General features: G+C 31.2%; 1 protein-coding gene across 4 annotated transcripts in view; it reads left to right on the top strand.

Annotated features, from left to right (window-relative positions):
* Positions 1-19408, top strand: part of ELP4 (elongator acetyltransferase complex subunit 4) — a 211983-nt gene that overhangs the window by 95044 nt on the left and 97531 nt on the right. For all 4 annotated transcript variants that reach the window (XM_020286532.2, XM_076002057.1, XM_076002059.1 and 1 more), the window contains exons 8-9: positions 2022-2130; positions 4882-4988. In XM_020286532.2, coding sequence (XP_020142121.1) covers positions 2022-2130; positions 4882-4988 — 216 coding nt within the window. The remainder of the gene's footprint in view (positions 1-2021; positions 2131-4881; positions 4989-19408) is intronic.

The following is a 19408-nucleotide window of genomic DNA, read 5'->3' as shown; positions in this document are numbered from 1 at the left end:
ATGAGTGCTTGTTCATCTGAGGGTCCATGACAGGAGTATTCTTCCCAGTTGAGTTTATCCTAAAAATGAAATGATAAGAGCCTGCTGGTTGTTATCCAAGATTCTTCTTAATGGGGAAACCACATGGTTATTCTTCATCTCCCACTTGTTCTCACCCTTTACTACCAACCCAGCCACACCCCACCCCCACCCCAACATTGTTCAGTACTCAGCACAATGAATCATTTTCAACTTGACTCATTGTGAACTGTATCCCAGCTGTTGGAATGTCTGGCAGACATTTTTGTTTGGGTGAAGAATAACTGGCTGAAACCCAACCTGGATGAGTTTGATATAATGGTCTTTGGCTAAAGAAATATTGAGAGGAACATGTTTATGGCCCTGAAGCCCCTGTTATTCCTGGAGTAGGACCATCCCCTGTGGCACAGAACTGAAAGTAAGGAATCAATCTGGATTATTTTCTCACCATTGAATGAAAAATTGCCTTAGAAAAAAATAGGCATTTCCAAATTATGTTTGTTTTTTATACTGAGTGTGCCCACGTGATTGAAAGTATTAAAAGACAATTAAGGATAATTATTTTTACTGGTTCTTTTTAAGAGCACTGATTCAAAGGCTGAAACATCCTTTATATAACACACATTCCAATTTATAGAGGAGTTTCAAATACTGCCGTAAATGTGAGCTAACTAGTCATTCCGACAGAATATTTGGTCACAGGCTACTATGTATTTCATACCGAGTCAGGTTACGTTAACCAACCCTCTTTTATTTTTCATTCTTATGTAATCTTTGTAAAGGTATTGAAAAACCAGAGGAATACTAGTAACTTCAGTAGTCAATCATATTTTGAGAAAATGAAAATCTTTGATTATATTTGGCCTCTTCTCTAACAGGGGACATAGTGTCAGACTGATAAATTTTCTGGACTATTTGACATTTCCCATCTTTTCTTCAAAGATTAATTTTAAACTGGTGGGTATTACCAGTATATAAAATAAGAGTATCAGAATTACAAAATTTTACAAACAATATTTTCAACTTATCTAAATCTTCAGTCCAAAAAATTTTGTAAAGTATAATAGCATACTATCACAGTTTTCTAACTTATCACTCTGTCAGGGCCTAAAAGGAATTTCCATTAAATAATTTTTTAAAATCTCCCAGGTTATTTGATTATTATATTTTTATATCCATGAAATAAATTCTGAGCATTTTAAAAATTGTGCTACTTAATAACTGGGCATACTATATTTGGAAACATATTAATACATTATTTTAATCTAGTGAAATGTGACATTTCTTAAGATATTTAGCAGTATATTTTAGTTCATCTTGGGTTGTGTTGGGGAAAAAAAGGTAGGCTCCTACTCTGAGTGTTAGTCATCACCATCTTTTCTTTGCCTTTATTGTTATCCCAGAGCCAAATGGCAGCATCTGGAAGGAGAAAACAGAAGACTCCAGAGCTAGCCATGTTTCAGACTCTTAGCTGGACCCTTCCATGTTTCTAATATGTCACAGAGGACCTCAGCTGTTATAGGGCTGGGACCTAGTCCCAGCTGACAGACAACAATGAGACCCTTCCCTTACTTTATGCTGTACTATCTACTGTTTCTGAACCCTACTGTCTGCCAGATTTTCCAATATGCAGTTGGTGAAGTAATTCAAAAAAATAATAGTGTATGAATATACAAATAGCCTTGCTCCTTAAGATAAGTAAAAAAATAATGCATTTATGTTTTCTACCAAAACTAGTCAGTTAATGTCTTCTTCCAATTTATGATTTCCCCTCAGCTCTTCAAATTAAAATAGCATACCTACATGGGTCGGAATTTTCAATTAAGAGTGTATTTTCATCTAGTTTTAAGCATGTACTAGCTTTTAATTTTTTAGTTATTTCTCTGTGTCAATAGTCTATACTACAATTTGTCATTGAGGTGGCATAGTGGCATTGTATAGATGTTAGATGTTATATTTTTAAACATAACATTTAACATGACTTTTGTTTTCATGTTTTTCAGAATAAAGCAATTATTGCTCGCGTTACAAACTTGTCAGATACAGTAGTTGGTCTGGAATCATTTATTGGCTCTGAGAGAGAAACCAACCCTTTATATAAAGATTATCATGGTAAGCAGCACCTCTATAATGAGAAGAGCATATCCTAGCTTCTGGAAGCATCCTGTCCAGTCAGAATATCTACTATCAATTAGTATGAATTTTATTTTATAATATACCTGTTAAATGTTTTCCATTTCTGGCCAGTCTTCCCTGGCAGTTTATCATCAAACTACATTGAGACTACAGGTAATGATAACTGTTTGATAGGAGTCAAATCCAAGTACTAAGGCATGGCTAAGTCAGATGTACATTTTGTTGTCCCAGTGGCTTAAAGTTGCCATGAAATCAGTCATACTTATTAGCTGTGTTTAAAATAAATATCATGTTAATTCTAATAATAACAGCTTTATATAGCAGTTTATACTTTACAAAGCTTGCTGTATGATAAGATACGTACTATAATATATTTTAAAATTCCTAGTTCACAGTCACATTATCAGAAAATGAACATCTTTGATTACATTTGGACTTTTCTCTGTTTACTCATTTTGTTGGTAGAGTTATAAACAAATTTTAAAATATTGCCACCCTGATATAAACACAGGTAAATTCATCAGACTTTTACTTACTTTTTTTTTACTTAGAATAATATTTTAGTCATTTGGTTAATTTGAGAATTTTTAATATAAAGGTTCTTACATAGAACCATTTGAATACTAAAGCCTTAATAGTTAGGTCTTAGTATCTTAGATCTAAACTAAATATAGAATGTGGTGAATAACAGATTTTTATCTATTTACTTATTCTGAACATATATAAATTATTGCTGTTATTATAGTGGAACTGCTATACTTCAGTGGAAACCTCTAAAGACTGATGAGCTTATTTGAACCCTGCTACAAAATTGTGTAAGACTGTGATTGTCTGAGACTGTGGCAGACTTTTTGTTGGTTTACATATTAAAGTCTCCAAAAAAAAGTATGAAAGATTGTAAGATATTTTATATGATATTCAGCCAGTGCTTTGAAGAGTCATCATATAGCCTTTTTAAAAATAATAAAATAATATAAGCTGTAAACAAAAGCTACTGTAAAATAGTTTGCTTCATTATTATTTACTTGCATAAGTGTGCATATGGTATATGCCCAGGTTAACCCTATGTATACCTCATTTGATATATTGTTTTCATTATGATAGGAAAAGATCTATTACGATTTAACTATTTTTTTATTTATTATTTCCATTTACTTTTAAGACAATTCAAGTTAAATCTTACTTTAATAAATTATATACTGAATATCATTTATAAGTATCATAAGTTTGTGAATTTAATAAAATTATATTTCATATTCTAAAAAAATTATTTTGATTAACCCTTTGCACTCACTTGCTTTTTTCTCATTATCCACTCGACATTATCCACACTCAACATCCAAGTGAAAAGGGTTAAAACATCTTAAAGGTTGAAAGGCTATGAGTCTTTGTGCTGAAATCTCTGCATTGATAAATTATTCCCCATAGAGTAGTAAGTGATTGTAATGACAAGTAAACTTTCTTTAAAGAAGGACTTGATGAAATCATTCATTCATTCTGTAAGACTCCTGATTTAATAGGTAGCTAAACAAGTACATGTAAGGTTAAAATGAGAAAGGTGCAAATAAAAGTATGGTGTACTGATTTCTAATAAAATATATTTTACTAAATAGCTTTGTGTGAGATATTTTTAATTTGTAGCTAAAGCTGTCGTCTTAATAACACCTTTTACATTTTTTAACTTTAAAAAAATTGTCAAATATTTTAGTGAATTATTTTTGAAAAGGCTGTTTCTAAAAGGAAGCACCTGGAGTTTTACCTTTTTAAGTGAAAACTAATGCATATATTACTAAGCATTCAAACGCACACACAAAAACCTTGTACTAGAGAAGCAGTAAAGAATCTGTAAATAAAATTTCTCTATTTTTTCAAATAGGGAACTTTCATTTTCCCACCATGTTTAGGGATCAGTGTCTTTGGGAGGGTGATTTTTAAATATGAGCTGAGTCAGGCAGAAAGATGCACTGAAGAACCTTCCATGTCTTCATCTGTGGGAAATGACCCCTAGTTTAGTCAGAAACTACATTAGGCTACACAAAAGCCATCCAGTGCCCTTGTCAGAAAAAATTAGCGATTATTTCTACTGACAAGAGGCCAAAGCTCACGGTTTACCTAGCACTGTTGCAAAGCTCATAACAGCTACATAAAGATCTAACATGCCGTAGAAATGAATGTCTTCGGGTGGCATAAGGGTTAATGTTTGATCTTAGAGTGTGCTCTGAAATGTAGTTTTCTTCAGTGGTTTGTTCAAGTCATTAATAAGGTACAGAATGAAATATTTTTCATGAGTGCTTCACTGGTTATCAGTAACCCATAAGCCTTGTTTTGCTGGCTGCTTACTGGTGCATTTAATAAAATAAAGATCACTCAGTGGTGCCGTGGGCAGCATGCAAGGTGATAGCCATATTTGCTTACTGTAAATACAAGAGAAAATCACCCACAAACCGGCTGTAGTTTTGACAAGTATTAAGATCCCTCTTTACATCTGTACTTCTGTACCAAAGTGCAATTAGTTTTCCTCGCACAAGGATTTCTGTTTATCTTATTCTGCTTGATTACTTGAGTATAATCACACCATTTGCTTCATTGCTCCTGGTAGTAAGCTCCAGTTTTAAAAGGGGAGGATGCTTGTGTGTAAATTTACAGGATTCTGCTGTAAGACTCTTTAATTTATGCATCTAATGACAGCGTTTTTAAATTTTTTCCTTTTAATTTCCTTTCCACAAGGTTTGATTCATATACGGCAGATTCCTCGGCTTAATAACTTGATTTGTGATGAATCAGATGTCAAAGACTTAGCTTTTAAATTAAAAAGGAAGCTATTCACCATTGAGGTAAGAGAATTTTTATGTTTTAGTTTACAGTCTTGAGGTAAATAGTATCTCTCTCTCCTGCCTTTTTACCTTAATGAAATGCTTAGGACATGTTTCATGCTAAATATCTGAAAGATTTTTGGTGTAATGGAATAATTTTTACACTATCTTTTTCTTTTATTTAGTGGTATATCATCAAAGTATAGCAAGAATGATTTTGTTTTAAATGTATATTAAAAGTTAGCTCTAAATATCTATTAAAAGTTACATGATAAATATGACATGCATATTTCCAAGGCTTTCAAAAGCATATTTAATTAAATGTTAATGAGCTATGCTTACTTGTGTGTGGAATGTGAATGCTACCACAATTGTGTATGGCTAAGAGGATTCTTATCTACATGTTAAAAGCATTTTTCTTTACTATTATTGAAACTACCTTTTGCAGAATTGAACAGAATATGATTTACACTGGTGTCTTTAAGTAAATTTCCTACAACACTTAAACTTTTTTGTAACCTTTATGCAAGCAATGGTGACAGAAGGTAGTAGTACAAAAGATTTATTTCAACTTAATCTTGCTAAAGAGCAAATGAACAGAGAACTATTAAGCAATTAGAATTGATGTATTTATTAACGAAGTAAATGCTCAGAGAGCAATGGCTTTTGGGTGATGTGATAGTTATCAGTATAGTCGGTGCAATTTTTTTTAACAAAGACATAAAACAGCCAAGCAGCCTTGACAAACCATTTTGTTTAATCTCTTTTCAAATGAAAAGCTCTTAAGCAGGCCACTTGTCTTAACTGCTTGAAACCATTAAAAAGAGAGAATTGCCACCAATAAATTAGCATATTTTTAACTTCATCACCAAATGATGGTCAATGTGGCTTGGCACTGCTTTGGTGTTTGGGACTTCACCCTTAAGTGACCACTTTGGCCCTTTTTTGACCCTTTGCCCTCTTTAAGCTGGCCACTTGATAAGGTAACTTAATGGTTCTCTCTTTTTCTCTTTCCCTTCACATTTGCAAGTAGCACTAACCTATAAATCATTGTAAGGGCCCTATCCAGTGACAAATTAATGTGCCCTCCTCCTAATTAATGGTCATCAATGTCCTTAATTATCTAATCCTATTGAGAGCAGTTAATAGTTAATCAGGCAGCCAGTTCTTCAAGCAGGTCATCTCTGCAGGAGTGTTAGAAGTTTCTCATCTGGGGATACTCCCTTCAAAAGCCACTTAAAGCCAAAAGAGTGAGAGTGTAGAAATAGTGATCCTTGAGCTAATTTGCTTTAGTTCTCAAAAGAAACCATTGAAATGGAACCCAACACTGTAATTGTTCAAACATTGTTTCAGTTTTTCTGGTAGAATACTGAGTAATTTACCATAATATTGCTTAAAACTTTTAGAGGGATAAAGTTTAGTACCATGAAGAAACCAGGCTTATCATTTTCTTTTAAGTTGAATTTGTATTTTTAATGAAAGATGCTTTTTCCCTCTGTGTGGCACTTTTCCCTCCAAATTTCTATTCTGATAACCACATCTAAGATATCATTTCTATTACCATACAAACTAAGTAAGGTGATCCCCCAGTGAAAACAAATATTGCGACCAGAGAAAAAAGTAGTACAGTAGTGTGAATCGTGTTTATGAATTCTCTCTCTTTCTCTTTCTCTCTCTCATTGGGTCTTACTGGGAATTGGAGAGGAAGGAAAGAAAAAACTTACATAATGTCAAGTGGGACCTTTCCTCTGAATAACTTTAGTTTCTAATCGTTACTATAGTTTACCATTGGTGTTAATCAGAGATCTTTTATTAACCACACAGGTTTCTGTTTCATTTTCTCTCTTCTTCTTACTATGCTAAACTAACAATCATTATAATTGGTCACCCTGTGGTTTATAAGCAATATTTGAAAAAAAAAAAAAAACCACAGACGATTGTTTTTTAAAAAGCTAATATTCAATATAATCAATCAAATCCTGTACCTTTTTTGGCTTATAATCTAGTCAGTAAGGTTTTTGTTTTTGTTTTTAATAGAAATATCGGTGAAACACACTCTAAATAACTAATTTACTTATACCATAATATTCAGTTTAGTGATTAGAAAAAATAAATTAAGGAATCAGATAAACCTAATACAAGTACATGCAGTTATAGTTAGACAAGAATAAAATCATGTGGTTCACCTAAGATTAAATGTTTTAAATATAACATTGTACATTAGAAAATGCATATTCAAATGGATAGCAAGTCTTTGGTGATATGTTGTAAAAACTGGAAACAAAAGTAGAAATGACCTGAAAGTAATTAGTTTGAGGATTCCTTTATTGGATGTAAAATCGTCTATCAAATGGCAGTGTTTTAATATGCACAAAAAATATTTTTTTAAATGGCCTGATACTTTTTAAAAAATAAAATGTATACTGTAATAGTCTGTAAAGTCTGAGACTGTAGTATACCAGGCATTGAATCTGAGTTTTACTTTTAGAAGCAAAAGATGCTTTGACAGGTAAGGCAGAAATAAATATTCTGATTTCAGGCAGGTAGATTTGTTGTATGTTGGAATTTACTTTCAGTCACATGGTCTCAAAAGAGGGCATGGTTGGAAAGAAGGGGCAAAAGAAGCATGCAAGCACCCCTCATCTCTATTTTTAGGATATCTTTGATAAATGATTGTACTTTTTATGTATGAAAACTAATTATCTTTTCAATAACAGCTACCAAGGGCCTTTAATAGGTAGAGCAACTTTAGCTCGTAGTCTCTAATTTCTTTAAGTGATTTGGAGAAGACAAAAGAATATTTCTTCCTTTGGAGTATGTATTGGCATTGTCCAGATTCAAGTGGAAATGTGTATCTAATCACAGTTAAAATTTATACTAATACCTGTAACTGTAAAGTTCAATAAATTAGCTCCTCTACAAAAGCCATAGCAGAATCGTTCTATACTAATGACATTAAAATCCTGGCAGGCATTCTAGATAAGTAAAAGAGAATGTTTCAAGTTGATTCATTATGTCTTCAGGTTAAAAGAAATGTATTTCCAATTCTTTGAAAACTGATAATTCTTATAAGCTGCACATGGTCAAAAACTAGTATGTTTGACTAACCATAATATACAAAACTTATTCCTTGGCCTTACCCAGATCAAGTTTACCTAACCTTACCTAACTTGCATTCAATCATAGCAAACATTTATTGAGCCATTTTTGTGTACCAACCACTATATTGGCTTATTTATATTTTTATATAGTGATGAAATATTTTTTAAAAAGCTTTACTAATATGTAATAACAGGTTCAATATACAGAAATTACGTCTTTTTCATCTTTATATCTATCCCAGGCAGATATAAAAGAACAAGTTCATTTACTTAGTAGGTATAAAATCTTTGCTGAAATTATGTAATATAGATAAATTATGAATGGAATTTTTTAAATTGTCCAAATAATATAGCTATAAATATTATATAAACTCCACTGGTGAAGTAACCACACTGCCTTCTCAGTTACATGTAAAATGTATAACTTGGATGCATAGCTTCACTTCCAAATTATTAATAAAATAACTATTTTAACTCCAGTCTCTAATTTTTGCTTCTCTAACCTTGAGATTATCATTAACCAGTTTTTTCTTTACATTAGTAATTACAATACATGTTAAGTAAGATTTGGTAGAATGTGAAATGTAGCTGCATGTAACTTGATGACATTATAAAAGCAACATTTTCACTTGCACTTAATATTACTTTGCAATTTTGATTTTATATTTTCAGCTTGAACATATCTTAGCACATTCTAGTAACAAAACTTTTTAATATAATGATAATATTGTGTTATTACATTAGTTGCAACATCTATTAAGGTTACTACAAAGAGAGTTTCCACTTTGATAGTGGGACAGTTTTCCAGCTCTAAGAATCAGTGTTTCTAAGATCAAGTCAGAGAGTATAGTAATTGAGTTAAACTGAAATATACAAAAGACACACACTGTTTACTACAAACTTTGAATATAAGGATAAATGATACTTATAAAGCTATAATTGGTCCAAAAGTAATAATTATCATAAATGGTGTGTCTATGTGAGTCTTGTAGACTAAATGAATATTGAAATGGAAAATGTCAAAGTAAATGAAGTTTATTCAAGGTTATCTTGTCATACTTTGCCTCTAATTCAGAATACACGACCTTAGTACCTCTTTAGTCACCAAGAATACTTTCTCGCAAAACAATTGATCAACCAGTTTTTATTAAATAGCTATCATTTTTTATTTACTTAATAGACTCATTCTTAAGTATCAAGACCAAAATGGTATATCCCATCAGTATAAATTAGATGTATAATAACACTATAATATAATTTGATATGTAGAAATATTGGAAAAGCATAAACTCTTATAAACTACAAAGGTGCTAGTCAAATATAAAATGCTTGGCTTGGAAACCTTATTAAGTAGCATCATGGGCCATAGTCCAGTATTCCTTTTCTGATTATGATGCCCTTCACAAATACTGATTGCTATTTTAATTAGCTTTTATTCCTAGATATACTGCAGTTAGCAAAAAGAAAAAAAGTCAAAGTTGAAGACAGGCATCTATTCATGTGGATGAAATCATTTGTGAAAAGTAAACCCAAATTAACATTCTTTAACAATGGAAAGGTAATTTTTTACATGTTTACATTTTAATATATGCATTATATTACCATCTTCATATTTATATTTTCATTTCTAAGTGATATAGACATATAGTAGTGTCACAGATGTTTTACAGAAATCTTCAGAAGTTGGTTTAATACTTAATATATCCTATATATTTCACATGCCATAGTGAACCTATCAAAAGTGCATACCACCTTAAGGAGAACACAGTTTTGAGATTCTGCCTAATCCTATTTCTTCCCACTTTGGAATCTTAATTAGAAGAGATAAGGAAAAAAAAAACATCATTTAACTAAATTATTGTCTTGAATCTGTAGCAAAAAGTATAATCCGCAATTGGGCCAATTAGTGAACCCCATAGTTAGCTATGCTGCAGCAAACAATTTGATTAGATCTGACACCATCCTAGTTCCCACTGTTGTTTTGCCAGGTATGATGGTCAGACTTCAAAGAGCTTGAGGCATCAGCAGGGCAAGGTTTGGAGGCCAGCTTAGGTCCGGTTGTTAATCTCTCTGCTAAAACCACAGCAGCTCTCACACAAAACAAGCTTACACGACACAATCATGCGGTATTAAAGTTAGGGTTGAGTCATGCCAATTTGCCTTTGATTTTTTGATGATTGACCAAAGATGGCTACATGACTAGACACATGCTAAAAGTATACTGATTAGGTAAGTTCCCAAAATATTTGAAGTATTTTTTAACTTCCTATATAAATGTTGTGAAAGCTTATTCCCTTTGATCAAACTTTCCAAAGTAATAGTACCATGTTGGGGAAAAAATGAGTATTTCTTACTGGCAGCCTGAATACCAAACTTTTCACTTAACCACTTCATATAAATTTGTCTTTACATTAATAATTCCTTAAGGAGAATGTTAAAGGAAATTGTTTCTAAGTGGTAAGCTTCTGAAAAATCTATTAAGCACTTTGAAAGAAAAAAAACATTTTCCCTGAGTCATTTATGTTCACTGACAATTTTTCTGAAATTTCTTTATAATTGTTTTCCACTTAAATGTTGAGTAAAGTGCCCTTCCAGGATGTGATTGCATAAGTGTTCTTTTCTCTGCATTCTGATTTGTTGAAATATTGCAGTTATAGTGACATGTTTCCATTCTGAGAAAAGCCTAAGGCTGCTTTAGTATTATTCCGAATGATTGAAACTGCCATCTTGCTGACTTTCCCTCAGGCAGCATAAGGCCTGTTTGCTTTTGTGTTCATTTCACATGCTTCCTATTAGTTTGGCTGGCAGAACATCATTGCTTCATTTGGCAAGAAAGAGTAAATTCGTGTTTGGCTATTATATATCTTAAAGTTTCTATAGGGTCTTCAACGCATAGGATATTAAACTTCTAATTCATTACATCAAATGAATCCTATTTCTTTGAGAAATATTGTTAAAATATCTATGGCACCTTGACTATAAATAACTTTTATATAAAAGTCTTCATTTTATAAGTTGAACTTAGGGTCTAATATTTTACATTGCACTACTTTTTATACTTGTAACTACATTTACTCAAGAAATTAAAGGAATGCATATATTTGAATAGCAGGATGGTTGCACAAAGCAAAGTCAAATATTGAAAATCTTGCTAACAGTCCACGAGTCTTCAGTCCACGAGTTATTTCAACTTTGAAACCAAGATGATACAGACTCTACATCATCTAAAGATACAAAGGGAAGAAGATCTTTTTCCTGAAGATCATCTTCTTTCTAAATTTTGCATATACATTTATGTATGTGTTCTGTGGTTTGGCTCCAGGAAAATTATGTTATAGTACTTCCAGAATTTTCTTAAAGCCTTTATAGAGCTGCTATAGCAGATTTTGCCCAGTTTACACAATACTCTCTGAAATACTCCCCCCCACACTGTGTCGTTTATGGTGTCTAAAGAAGATAGGAGAAGAGAAAACAAGAAATGATGGCAAAGCACAACTGTTCTATTTTATCACCTAAATATATTTTTAAGTCCCTAGAAGATAAGACGATACATTTTCTTAGTATATCCTCCCAGGTGCCTATAATACTAATGCTTCGTAAATATGGTGTCATTGAGCTTTGTGATATAGGTAGCTTTGGGGATACTTTTGTACCCCACACATTTCAAGTTTACTTCTGCCTCAGTGCCTTTGCATAGCAAATGTTCAGAATGCTCATCCCATCAATTCTATCAAGGCCTTTACATGAGATAAATTAACTATCTCGATCTCCACCCTAGAGAAGTCTGACTGGCCCATCTGAAGTATTCGCTAAGTTACTTGCCATTATGTACCATTTTAATTCTTAATGTAATATTTATATATTACTGTAGTTATTCACCAGTTAATTTATTTATTTTCTCATCCTCACCAGTGAAATGTAAGCTCCTCAAGAGGAGGTACATAGTATGTCTTGTCCGTAGCTAAATCCTGAGTTTATGTAGTCGGTACTCCATAAATATTTAAATTTTTAATCTACTGTTTTTAAAGTAACTCATATCTACTTTAGGTTTCTTTAAAAACATGTATTTAGTATCTCATTTGTTCTGGCATTGTTTTGGGTGCTTTCACGTACATTACCATATTTAATTTTTATTTAATACTCACAGGAACCCTTGCATATGTACAATTACACACATTTTTAATATATATAAAAAATGTGAGTTGCATAGCCTTCCTAAAGTCATAAATCTGTGGTTAGAGCCGGGATGAAATTCAGATCTTCTGATGCCATGTGCAGAATTACACTGGAAAGCTAACATGTTTCAGGAACTTTGTTAATTATTATTAATTTAAAAATAAGTTTTATTAATTATTTAACAGGAGCCTGGGACTATTGCAAGTGCCTTTTAGGCATTATTTCATAAACCTTACAGCTACCATATAGCATTATTATCTATATTTTACATGAGGAAACTTAAGGTTTAGAAAGAGAAAGCAACTTAGCTCACCCAAAGTCACAGAGCTAAATAACTGGCAGAAATGACACTTAAATTCAAGTCTATTTTATTCTAAAGCCTTTGCCCTTAAACACTGCCTACCATGCCTGAAGCTGTACTGCTATCTCATCTTTAGTATGTAAGCCAGAAAGCCTTTGCCCTGAAGGATCTACAGTAAGAAATGGATTAAAAAAATTTCTCAAAAAATACATATATATATGTGTGAGATAGATATATATATATAGTCTTTTAACATTCTAGTAAAACTTTTACTGTCCCTAGCATGCATTTCTACTCTGTTCTTATGAAATAACATCATAAAATTTAGATTGAATTAATCATAGCCTCTCCCTTATATAACATGATATGATTATATATATATTCACAAGTATGTGAATATATTAGGGTGGTCATATTGTTCTTTACTTATTTTTTACTGATTTCTGGTAGGTATTTTATTATTGAAAAATTAATTTGCAAAAATTATAAAGCTATTCCCTAAAACACTATTCACTTCAATGGGATTTCTAAATGCTAAATAAGGCAGGGAAAGTATTCTGTACAAAGAAAAATTGTTTTCCTTGTTCCAGTCAGCTATTTTGATTTGGTTCAAAAATATGCCAAATTTAATTATAGTATGTTATTATTATATTCACCTAGGCTCTATATTCAGGTCCTTTTGCAAATGTTAATTTGCTCATAGTTAAATATTTTTATATTGTATTTTATATTTTTCTAAGTTATTTTATATTTTTATCTTTGGAGCATCAAAAATTATCCTGTGAGATAATTAAGGTATATACAACTTAGAATTTAATAAGGGTCTACTCAATTCAATTTTTCAAATTCCTAATTTTTGCCTCCCCTGTTATCATAACTGGTTCTAATGAAGGTTTGATTCATTCATACTAAAAAGTATTTTTTTCTTTTGCAAAATATTTGTTGGAAGTTCTTTGAATACCATCTTTAAGCAAAATTAAGCAATAAATTTTATGATTGCAAAATATTTTCCTCTTTTATTGATTAATATTACTAAAAAGCTTCCTGAATTTTAGTAATATGAATAAATTGTGCTTTTCATTAAAAATATGATATTAAATATAAATTAAGAGTTTTTGAAAGGTAGAATTGGGGACCATAATAAATAATAAAGAGAAAGTAAAATGTAATGGAAATGCCTTTAGCCCCAAAACTAGTAAAGCAGTTTTGTTATTTGAGTAGAAATTGACAAAGTTATTATTGTCATAACTCAGTGCCACAGTGGACATTTTATAGAGTAGCCAGTCCAGGTTCTTTGTATCTGGTACAGTGAAGTTCACTGAACTGTTTTGTCAGGTGCTGTCAAGTCAGCCCACCATTGTTGTAGAGAATCAAGCTAAATCATTTTGGCATGAGCCTTCCAGAAATAAGATACTCAATATGAAGGGTTTAATGAAATTGAGTATTTGATTTCAATTTTTTTTAAGATAGTCAAAAATATATTACACTCATTCAGAAATTTTTGAGTAAATCAGTTGAAATATCTGACCCCATGCTTTATTGAAAAATTATTTTAAATATCATTGCCTAATATATATACTTGGAATGTATTGGGTTATTAATTTTTAGGTATAAGATTCTTCACTGAACATCTCAAAGTAATAAAACTTCAAAGTTTACAGTCATTTAATAAAAAGAGAAGTATCTTTTATTACAATTAAAATTTGCTATTATGAAAGGACGCTAATATTAATTTTGATAGAACTGTCTTCTTTTCAAAGGCTATTAACACCAAAATTGTGTTTGATTAAATTTTTGTCTTTAATTAATGAATTGCTTATGAATATTCTAAATATTTAATTCTTATATGATTTTTTAAATCTCTCTGCTCAACAGTTATTTAAAAGGTATATTATATTGTAGACTTAACCAGGTATTTTTTGTTGATATTTCTGCCATTGCCACTCAATAACCTAAGAAATATTTTACTGATTTGTACTGTAGCTATGGTATAGCATTGAAAAACCTCACAACAAAAAGCCTCTTGGTGCAATTAAAGGTCACTTGTACGTATTGTAATAGGCTACTCATTTACAAGACCTTTGTGAAGGGTCAGTGCTATAGTGTGAAATGTATTGCCCTTGTTGATCCTGTAAATAAATGGGTCAACTTATATTGTGTTCGGTAGGCAAAAGAAAAGGCTAACACAAACTACTTTAATATTTTACAAATTGCTAAAATGTTGACCAAAACCAAATGCAATAGCATTATATTCTTTGCATAAATAATTATAGAAAATTCTTAGAATATATAATTATAGTTTTTAAGGGAAAGCTGCTTATACATATATATACATATTTATTTGTTTGTTTTAAATATATGGATCGTGTCCAAGTTTAGCAAAACACAGCACAATGATACTGCTGAATTATTCTTTATCATAAAACAATCATGTTTCAGAATAAAAGTTTATATAGTCCATTTTTTTCTGTACTGAAGTTCAAAACTTGTCAGGGATAAATATGAAAAAGGAATCAAACTCATAGTGATTTATTTTTTATTATCTTTCATAGCCCTTCCAATACTTAGGAAGAAATAACGGTGGCCCATATATAAAGTATTAGTAATATCTATACTGAATGAGTTAATGATATTCCATACTGAATGAAAAGAATATTTTATTCCTTTTAATACACTTATATTTTACATATTATATATACTTAGGAAGTATAGGTCATTTTTCAGTCTCAAAATATCAAGTTTTATAAATACACTAATGAAATAAATTTATTCAGCACTTTCTAGATTCTTTTCTCCGCATTTCCTCAGCCACACAGCAATCCCATATACACACCCTTAATTTTTTTGGGGTGGGGTTGCTTTGTACTCTCAAAAATTTAAATTTCTAGTCAATGCCAAACAGATATAGGTAAAACAAAAGTAATTTAACAATGATCTGAATCAAGAACCAAATGAACAAAGATAAATTACCCTTTAAAAACCTGTAGGACTGACTGGTCTATAAAAATACTAAGGCCAATCATTAAAACCAATCATGAAATAAGTAGCCAAGAATAGCTCTGATCTAAATAATCTTTTCTGCTTGTTATTTAACTCTTGAATATTCACTCTGCCCTGTTTGTTTTTGTTTCTATACTTTAGTACAGTGAAAACATCCTACATTTCCTTTATAAAATATCAAACTTTGGGAAAATGTGGCCCTTTCGGTCTATTTTATTCATCATTGTATCCCTTTTTCCTAGTTCAATGCCTGATCATGTAGGTGCTCATCAAATATGGAATGAATGTATGAAGGAATGAATGTCCTCTTAACACTGCTGAAAATATATTAGAGGCTGTGACCATAAAAATCTCACTATTTCAGACCACATGGAATAGACCATAATAGTGCTAATACAGTTTTTTACAGATGTTTAATATACTTATAAGGTTTTTCATAAGTAAAATAACCTTCAACAAATATCAGCTAATACTATAAGGAACTGTCATTGCTGAAATAAAGTAGAACTATACTACTCAAAAATACCAGATAGGAAATGAGGAAATGTAATTTTTAGTTAACAATACATGATTGTTATGCTATCTAAATCATGATTTCATTATTGTCATTCTGTTGGCATTTGGAAATTACTTTGAATGCTTCATCTTTAAAGATTCAATAATAAATTTTCCAAATTCGTAAATGTCAGTAAGGGGTTTCCAGTCTGGTTCCTTATGTGAACTATTAGATTTAGGTTAGGTTTCTAAAAGTCCTCCATAGAAAACAGGAATCAATCCTAATTCCCCCCTTTAAAGTACCTATCCTTTGCGACCTCATTTGACCCAGTAGTTGTCTGTTAATATGCCTGGTCTTCTTTGATCAATATAGCTGATTTTATTGCCTATATGTTTTCTTGGCTTTTAGCAGAAAAAAATTATAGAAGATTTGTGAGATTCATTAGTTACAGATGAAATATTTATGTAAGATCAAATTGAAATCAACATTTTAGATATTCTACAATTTTTATTTAAATACACATTAGTGGTAAAGTAACTAATATCACTTCTAAAATAATATACTTAGGGCTATCATTATTATTAATAATTTTTTTTTTTTTTTTTTTTTTTTTGAGACAGAGTCTCACTCTGTTGCCCAGGCTAGAGTGCCATGGCATCAGCCTAGCTCACAGCAACCTCAAACTCCTGGGCTCAAGCAATCTTCCTGCCTCAGCCTCCCGAGTAGCTGGGACCACAGGCCTGTGCAACCATGCCCGGCTAATTTTTTTCTATGTATTTTTAGTTGGCCAATTAATTTCTTTCTATTTTTAGTAGAGACGGGGTCTTACTCTTTCTCGCAGCAGGCTGGTTTCAAACTCCTGACCTTGATCAATCCACCCACCTTGGCCTCCCAGAGTGCTAGGATTACAGGTGTGAGTCTGGCCACCTCACCTGGCCAGGACTATCATTATTAAAGAATCATCCCATGGACCTTTTTGTGCATATGAAGCTGACAAGTTCCCATCTAGTTCTTTAGTCTGGCTTCTTAGGAATTTCCTCCTGGTAATCCATTCTGATCCAGAGGGAAATTTAAATTAACAGCAATTATATTCAGAAGAAAAGCTTTACAGTGTATGATTTATAACTGAATGCATTGCCTTCACATATGCTATTGACTTAACATATAATTCATTCAAAAAATAAAGAGTACATGCAAAGATATTTTGGAATTGTGATCTCTTCATAGTACCATAAATATGGGACATTTCTTTTCTTTAGCCTTCATTTATTGTTAACATTCCCATCATTTTACTGGAAAGGTGCTTATGCTTTGGTCTATGTAATATCGGGCAAGTAAAAGGTAATGCTAAAGCAATACTACACCCCTGTTGCATTAGGGCTTGATGTTAGCGAACTAGTGGCCCATGGGCCAAATCTGGCCCCCCTGTTTTTTTAAAATAAACTTTATTGGAACACAGCTAGTCCTATTTGTTTTATCTGTGGCTGTTTTCACAGTATATCACTAAGTTGAAATCTTATGGCCTACAAGACCAAAAATATTTTCTAACTGGTCATTTACAAAGAAAATTTGCTATGAAGAAAAACCCCTAATTTAGAGGGTCATATACTTTAAAGAAAACTTACTGAGACAATTGTCAATTGGGGGATATAATTTATAGTCTTAAATTTAAACTTTATTTGAAAAATAATACATAACAATCATTTGATATGTAATTTACTCTTGTAAAATTTATGCAGTCTCTGAGAAAATGCTTAGATTTTTTTCAAACAGACTGCATTAATGTCTCTTTGAGAAAATACCTAGATTTCATAAAAGGTTAAAATTGGAAGGGAGCTTAAAGTGCTTCAAAGCCAGCTTCTCATTGTGTGCACATATTTTCTCATCCAGCCTCTCTGTAATCATGTGGAACTCACTTTCATAGAGGCACCCCATTTTAGTCTCTACCAGATTCTTTCAAATGCTAAAGCAACCTCTCACGCATTAGTACTAATTCTGCTTTCTGAAGCCACACATAAATTGCTATTTTTCTATATAATATTAATGATTTTATACTAAACACCTAACATATGAGGAACAGTTATAATTTGTATATATATTTTCTTATTTTTCCTTAGATGTATATTTCTTTTATAAAATATTATAAGTTAAATTAAGCATTTTTATGTTGTTTATTGTATATTTAACTTTGAACCTTTAGCATAAAGCTAATATAATTTTTACAACATCCCGTAAAAGGAAACTTTTGCTTTTTCCTTTTTAATAAAGCATTAATTAGAAATAGAAAAGTAATAATTTTTAATTCTGAGGTTAGAATGCTTTATAGGTTCATACAATTTAAATGTTAAAATTCATTGTTTTTATTTGTAGCATGTTTGAGCATACAAATGACTTCAGATGATGAAAAGTGATAAAATCACAATTAAATGTAGTATTTTTCAGTTTTTATTATAATCTATTTAAGATTATTTTACTATATGGTAAATTAATGCTATAAGATATAGCATTAAACTTATAATGACTGAATATTAAGAAGCATAAGGAAATATTTCTATATTGGGCATAAGGATTTATTGATCTTATCAGCAGAAGTATACAAAAAAGTTTAGCTGTTCATTAGCCATACTATTCAGTGTCTATAATTGAGAGTCAAATTAAAACAGTACATTTAAGCAGGCACTATGCATCAAGAAGCCTTATTTGCTTTTACTTTATTTTTTATAAACTCTATAAATTTCTTAGATAAGAAAACAAGATCATACTGAAGTTTAAAATGTAAATATATTGTTCAAAGTAATGTTGGTCCTAGTAAAATTGTTTTTAAGCCATAGGAGACTATAGTTGGACTATTTTGGCATTTTAGTTAGGAAATTTAAACGTGAGGGCATTTTTACTCATAATTGCTTTTATTTAAATTAATGCAAACTATTATATTTTTAATTGTATAAATACTAGTGTCCTTGACATTTGAAAATTATTTTAAAATTAGGTAAAATGAAACTCCTTTTTATAAGTGTTTTTAATGTAGAATAGAAAGGAAGATTGCATGAAACCACACAAAAAGGACTCAACTTAGTGTTTTCTGCCTAATAAAAATGTTGTAAAAATACTTGTAAGCTTGAAAATCACACTAGCTATTCTTGTTTCAAATTCTGTTTAATATATTGTTCTGTATGATTTTATAATAAACAGATTACTCCTTGAACAGGAATTAAGAATAAAGCTGCCAGGAAGGGGTTTTGTTGTCAGAGTAGTTCCCGCCTCATGTTTTGTAAGAGATTTCATGGTCCCATTGTAAAGAGTAGATGATTTAAAACGTGTTCCCAAGATAAACTTTCCCATTGTCATTAATGAGGATGGATAATAC

This window comes from Microcebus murinus, chromosome 4 (genome assembly GCF_040939455.1).
Source record: "Microcebus murinus isolate Inina chromosome 4, M.murinus_Inina_mat1.0, whole genome shotgun sequence".
NCBI classification, from domain to species: domain Eukaryota; kingdom Metazoa; phylum Chordata; class Mammalia; order Primates; family Cheirogaleidae; genus Microcebus; species Microcebus murinus.
This window is presented reverse-complemented; position numbering and strand designations above follow the sequence as displayed.